We start from the raw sequence: 7,208 nt of genomic DNA, 5'->3' as shown, positions 1-7,208 counted from the left end.
AATTTTGTGAGGAAAAAAAAATGACAAATCACTGAATCTAATCGGATCTAGATCGAAGTTATGGTGAGTGAACACACCCTGAGTGTGCTCGAAGTGTAGATGATCAGACATCCAGGCCTGAGATTAGAGTGTCATCGAATCACACAACCAGAGAGAGAGCGAGAGAAAGAGAGAGAGAGGGGGGGGGAGGGGGGGGGGGGGGGGGTTCGTCCCTCAGCAACACACTGCGTCACTGCTTTCATGACTCGCTCGCTCTCAGGGGCGTCTCGGGACAAAAACGTGACCTGTGTGCATTTCTTTAAGGCTGAAATTTTCAATCTAATGGATGAAAATATCCTTCAGGCCTCAGATATATAGAGATATATACGGTGTGTGAATCTGTGATGTTGCATTATTTATTAAAGTATGACAAAGAAAAGTTCTGGAGAACGTCTTCGACTTCAAACGTGATTTCTACACACACTTTTGACATGTTGTGTGTGTGTGTGTGTTATAACCCTGACGTGAATTTATTTACGCAATCTTTTCCCCTACAATTCGTTTATTTCCACGTGATTTTATGTCGCATGCTTTCGGACGATTCGCTTATTTTTCCACCCTGCTTTTATACCGTACGATTCGCCGAGTCACTGATTCACTGATTTGTTTTCACATCCGATTCTTTTCCACACGACTCCTTGCTTTTCACGTGCTCACGTCTGGCATGTAAAGGGATCGAAAGGTGGGGAAAAAAAAAGCAGTTGTGTTTTTTCCATTTGTCATTTTCTCTCTCCTACATGATTCATTTATTGGTTGATTCCTGATTCATTTTCAAATCATTTCCCCACATGATTCATTTGTTTCCACATGCAGGGGATTTTCTATTCATGTCGTATATCATGATTCATTTTGACGTGGATTTTTTTTTTTTGCCAGCACACACAAAAAAAAAAAATTAAAATGGCTTCCACATGTGATCTTTTTTTTTTTTTGGTATTAGGATCACAAATGTGTGCACGATGTCACTTGGGTTTCCTCGTGCAACTTCAGTTCAGGTGGTTATGTCATTTTTTTCCCCTATGATATCGGAAGTGTAAATGCTAATATTGGAAGGATGTGATCTGTCGTGCAGCGTATAGTGTGAGGTGACGAACGACTCCACACTCAACAATAATTTAATAAATATAAAACTGATATTTATCAGGTAAATATCTGGATATCGAGATACCGAGGCCTGAACTTCATGGTTGAATCACGCTACATGAAAATGCATCACGTGTCTGGGTGAGAAGGACGAAAAACAGGTCAAATGTTGCTCCTGGGGTTTTAAAGGACAGATTTAACAGTGAAAGGAAATAAATCCAGAAAAAAAAGGTGTAAATGAGTTTCCTTCGGAGGAAAAAAAAATCAGTTCAGGATGAAACTGACTTGCAGTCAGAAGTAAAGTAAACACACAGAGTGTGTCAGCGTGGTGTGTGTGTGTGTGTGTGTGTGTGTGGTGGCTCGCCAGCTAGGCCTCGGTTTCGTCACCTAATCACGCTGCGCTGTTTGTAACTCAGTAACGCACAACGTCATTAGGTTACTGATCGAGTAAAAGGAATCGGCGGTTATGTACGGTGTTCCAGTACGATAGTGTGTGCTTGGTTTAACGCTGCGTGATGTGTGTGACCTCGGAGATCTGCGCTGACACACACCAGTGTGTCAGTGATGTCGTCGGTCCTGTTAAAACTTCTCCTCAATTCATACACATCATATATCAGATATCAGACATAACACGTACTGCGTCACAAAGTGTGTGTATAAGCAGTGCACTATCTTCGTGTGTGTGTGTGTGTGTGTGTGTGTGTGAGAAAGAGAGAGAGAGGCATTCTTGCTGCCAGTCTACAGCACAGTTCGACTGACGCTCGAATTAAATCGGACTTCGATCCGACGTCCGGTAAAACAATCCGATTTTTGCGATTCAGTACTCAGAATCCGATATCAGCCTTCCAATTCGACGCAATCAGGTTTTACAGGATTCGAAGGAAAGCAAAGAATTCATCGAAATCCTCGAGTTGAAACTCTTTCCATCCTGTCACCTTGCGTTATTACGGATATCTACCGAATCATCTCAAGTCTGACCAAAACGTTTCAGAATAAACATGCGAATTTATGCGGATTATTTTTGCTAATCAGTATAAATTTACTCAATCTCAGTACATGATCATGATCAATGTATAACACAGGAGGAAGGACATTTTCTAGTTTATTATACAATCCAGGAAGTGTACCGTACATATCCAAGAATATACTGTATAACTAGACTAAAATCAGTAGTCAGTACTCAGTACTCAGGATCAGTATCGGATTTATTTTGGATATCGTTTTCGATAGCGTGCTAATATTTCTTTTTAATAATGTAAGTACACACTTGGTATCAGTTCATATCCAGTTTGTAACGTTGCACACTTTGATCGGATGTTTTGTCGGATTTCAGACGCAAATGTAAATCAATAAATGACTCCGATCTACGTCCGGCAAAAGACTGGGATTTTCTGCGAATCGGAAATCGGAAGTAATTACTTTGGAATTTAGTAATACTCATGAAGATTAGTCTTGGGTGTATAATCCAGAGCTTATGTTACTGTATAACATCCAGGATGAGTTTTGTAAAAATCAGTACTCAGTACTTAGAATCAGAATCGAAATCAGTCTCAATACATAATACAGGACTGTATTTGTTTTAGAGTCTGGATGTTTTGTTTTTTAAGTATAGGATTAGTTTAAATGAAGATATATCACAGGGTTCATGGTGTTCAAAAGCCAATCAGGTACATTTATGAAAAAATCAGTACTCAGTAAAGTCACGAAGCTACAAGTCCAGTGCTTGGAAATGACACTGTGGAGTATTTTAAAGAATAGGATGAGCACAGATTTGCATCACAGTGTCCAATCCGTCGACTCGTCACCTGAACGTGTGTTTAATCCGACTCCGGATGCTGTGCATCATCCAGTACGAGTGTCAGGATAAAAAAATCACTGATCGGGAAAGGAAAAGGTACGTCATTACACAGACGTGCAGTGCGATGCAATTAATGTTTTGCATTTTTTTCAGGTATAGAATGATCATACTCCTAACGAAGGTGTGTTTTTTAAAGGATTTCGGATGTTAAGTGCAGCGTAAATGTTGATCACATGACCAGGAAAAACGTTTCATTGCTGATGAGAAGCAGGATCGGGGTAAATGGACGGTGAAATAACGACTATGAGTTGATTAAAATACTGAAAGGTGGAGATCAGAATCAGGATAAAGGCACAATGTATAGCTTAATACTTTGGGTGTAGAATCGGTGGATATTTATATCGTAGGATTTGCAAGGTGACGTCCAGTGATCCGTATACCAATATGTGAGTTTATGGAAATGAGAATAAACGTGTGTGTGTTGTAACGACTGTGATGCTGCGTCCAGTAAGACAAAGAGCCTTTGACTTTCTAGTGATCGATAACAGCATGAGCGTCACCCGCTGCAGCACTTCCAGCAAGCGAGATGAGGAGATGAGGACCTGAGGGCCGTCAGTCCGTCTTTGAAAAGCCCTCAGATGTCAAAAACAGGCTTCGGAGACGTCCTATATGTGAATTCAGAAATCGTTTTAATTTTTGACTTTCTAACGTGTGTCTGAACGAGTCCAGGAGCTGGATTTGGCTGCATCAGACACTGTCTTGTGTTTAAGTGCACAGACAGAAAGGAGAAAAATCCAGGTCCCTGTATACGCCAGCAACAGTGTGTGTGTGTGTGTGTGTGTGTGTGTGTGTGTGTGTGTGTGTGTGTGTGTGTGTGTGTTTTAAAGGTTCAGTATTCAGGATCTTTTTTATCTCTTTATTCCAGCATGGATTCATAAATAACACAAGATCTAACAAACCACTAACCTAATCAAACTTCACCTAAACTACATTTCGCCTTCTGATCATCTCCGGCATTCGTTTGCTTCCTTTCATGTCCTTTTATAAAATGGAAAATTGTACAAGGGAAAAAATAAGACACAGAGAGAAAGTGAGAGAGAGAGAGAGAGAGAGAGAGAGAGAGAAAGAAAGAGGCTGGGACAGATTAGATGATGTGTGTTTTAAAGACAAGAGCGCATAACCCCTTATCCCTTCCTGCCGTCTATAACCACGAGCAGAAATTCCTGTGTGCCGATTTCTTTCAATATCGGAATATAAATACGTCTCGTGGAATAAGTGCTTACATTTTAAAATGACATAAAAACAGCTGCACCAACTGTCTGATGAAAGACAAACTAGCATTTAAAGACGAAACATGACTTCTGTATTTCTGCTGTTATAATAATAATAATAATAATAATTATTATTATTATTATTATTATATAAACTTATATTATATATTACACTTTACGTGTACATGTAACAGGATAACAAGCACACATTTACACACATCATTTCCACACAGGACAAATCCAACGGAAACGGGAAACGGACGAGTCCGGCGTGTAACAGCCGAAGTGTGAGAGTGTCGTGTGAAGTAAACAAAACAAAACGACACAAAACAACATTTTCATGACAAAAAGACAAGCGTAGGCCGGCTCTGCACTTAATCTAGCTGGGAATATGCAACGGGCTTCTTTACACAGCAGCACAATGGACATCTGGGTGCAAACAAGGGCTCAGTGTGCAAGAACTTGGCTCTCTTTGGGATATTTTTTTTTTACAGAACAAAAAGGAATTTAGGGGGAAAAAAAACACCAAAAACGACGATTTATATTTATCTTGTCAAAAAAATAAAAATACAATAAAGAAGGGAAAAGTGCATCACTGCAGTGTAGCGTGAAGATTCGGTCTAGGAGATGGATTGATTGATTTGAAGTAAACTTTTAAAAAATTTTATTTAATAACCTGCATTATTTATTTATTTATTTATTTCAAAAATAAAGGAAATGTGTAGAAATCAAAGCAAAGCATAGGATAAAATTGTGCAAATCACGTGACTTCCAACAACAACAACAACAACAACAACAGATCTGATATTTCTTATATCGGAAAGAAAAAAAAACAAGAAATGTCCCGACTTTAAAACTTTGTACATTTTTTTTTTTTTTTTTTTTGCATGAATGCAGAACAAAATTTAGCCTCGGGAGCCTTTAATCTATTTCCTGTGCTGGTGAATATTTCATGGACCTTTCCAAGAAGCATCTTTTCCCTTCTTGAAACTGTACAAAGTAAACTTAATAATAATAATAATAATAATAATAATAATAATAATAATAATAATATGATTGCATATTTGTTATCAAATGGTTTGCATGCAACATCTATACAACATCCAGCATCCCTGAGGAAGGTTTATTTCCAGGAGCAAAAAAAAAAAAGAACGAGTTGCACATCATTTCAATTTGAGTTTGTTTGTGGATCACAAACTCGGATCATTTCTTTGCACCAAGAAAAAAATAAGAGGAAGACAGTGTATCTCTCTCTCTCTCTCTCTCTCTCTCTCTGTGTGTGTGTGTGTGTGTGTGTGTGTGCTTCTCCCCCTCCTCTTCTACATACATACATACATACATACATACATACATACATATATACATAAAGTTAAAAAAGAAAGGAAAGAAAAGAAAAAAGAAAAGAAAGAAGAGTGAAAGTTGTGCTGGTTGGTGTGTGCTGCTTGTGATCCACTCACCGTTCTCCGAGTCCAGCCCGAGTGCTGCTGAAGTCTCATCATCCGATTTGAGATGCTGCGGCTTGGCCTGTTTCCGTCGGGACATGATGAAGATGATGATGATGGTGATGATGATGATGATGATGATGATGATGATGCGCTGCCACCCGGCCCCGCGTTTTGCACGCGCATCGGCGGCGGACGACCGGTGCACGGAAAAATATAACAATAACAATAATAATAATTATTATTATTATTATTATTTAAAAAAAAAAAATTCGGAAAATTCGGCGAGGTTGCGGCTTCGCGCGCGAGAGTCCGGTATATAATTATGATAGTGAATAATGCATCGCGATTAACGGCGGTGCGCGAGAGCGGATTGGCCAAGCTCCAGCCGGATATGGAAATGAGGGACGGACTCGGCAATTAGCCGCTTCGCCCTCGAACTATCTCTCTGTGTGTGTGTGTGTGTGTGTGTGTGTGTGTTCTCTATCCTCCTCCTCCTCCTCCTCCTCTCCGCGCAGAGCTCCAAATCCCGTATTAACGCCCAGCACTCGGGGGGGTCTTCAGCAGGTCAGCAGCTTCTTTTCCCTTTTCTTTTTTTTTTTGCCACGCGAGTGCCGGGAATTCGTCTCTTTTCTTTGTTTATTTGCTTGCATACCGTGCGTGCGTCATGCGCCTTTTGCGCACCGCGCGTCCGCGTTTGCGTCGCGTCCCCCGACAGCTGTTAACTTCGCGCGTCCATGTCGGGCACAAACTTTTAACACCAAGCAGCTGAAAGTGCGCTTCCAGTCCAGTACCTTCAGTGCCCCTGCTGCTGCTGCTGCTGCTTCCTCTGCCGTCTTGTCTTCTGGTCCTTCTAAGCGCACTTGAGGTTTTGCGGTCTAGAGTCTGGACTTTGCAGCGTCCTTCCTTTTCATGCTCGATCCAGAAAAAAAAAAAAAAAAACTTATTCCCTTCAAAGTGCTGATTGAGAATGAAATCAACGCTTTGTAAGACGACCGACAAAACAAACGGCTGCTGATGGATGAATAATAATAATAATAATAATAATAATAAGAAAGAAAGAAAGAAAGAAAGAAACGTTTGCGTAAAAGTTTGCACAACGCGCTCTTACGGAGTCTTAATGTTTAAAAACACAGAAACAAACAAACAAACAAACAAATAGGATGAAAGTTTGGAAGATGAAGCAGCGCGCGCTCAGTCCTCAAGCGCGTCCTCGCTCCCCGGTAACGCGCTCAGCTTAAAGCAAAGCCTCTTTTAATGTCTTTCGCTTCCAGTCTTCCTTTTTTTTTCCCCCGACAGTAGATAAGAAAGAAAAAAAAGAAAGACAGAACAAGTCGGGCGAACATTCGACTCGGTAGTTTGGCTCGTTTCCGTGTGTTCGGGCGCAGCAGCGGAGAGAGAGAGAGGGAGAGAGAGAGGGAGAGAGAGAGAGGGAAAAAAAAGAAAAGAAAAACTTGCGCGAGCGCGTGTAGCAGGGCTGCTTACCGTCGCCGCGTGCGCCCCGTAGTTCCGCGTGTGGAGGCTGCGTGGCGCGGGAGAAGGAGTTTAAACCCCCCTCCTCCTCCTCCTCACCCC

At 40.9% G+C, this 7,208-nt stretch overlaps 1 protein-coding gene across 1 annotated transcript in view; it reads right to left on the bottom strand.

The window, feature by feature from the left end:
- The window catches only part of sall3a (spalt-like transcription factor 3a), a 19,740-nt gene extending 13,100 nt beyond the window's left edge, over nucleotides 1-6,640 (bottom strand). Inside the window, exon 1 of the mRNA XM_060905669.1 lies at nucleotides 5,649-6,640. Within this exon, the coding sequence (XP_060761652.1) occupies nucleotides 5,649-5,733 (85 nt within the window). The 5' untranslated portion in view covers nucleotides 5,734-6,640. The remainder of the gene's footprint in view (nucleotides 1-5,648) is intronic.
- Between the last annotated feature and the right edge of the window lie 568 nt (nucleotides 6,641-7,208).

Source organism: Neoarius graeffei, chromosome 23 (genome assembly GCF_027579695.1).
Source record: "Neoarius graeffei isolate fNeoGra1 chromosome 23, fNeoGra1.pri, whole genome shotgun sequence".
Classification (NCBI taxonomy): Eukaryota; Metazoa; Chordata; class Actinopteri; order Siluriformes; family Ariidae; genus Neoarius; species Neoarius graeffei.
Note: the sequence above shows the minus strand (reverse complement) of the source record. Positions and strands in the feature narration are given on the sequence as shown.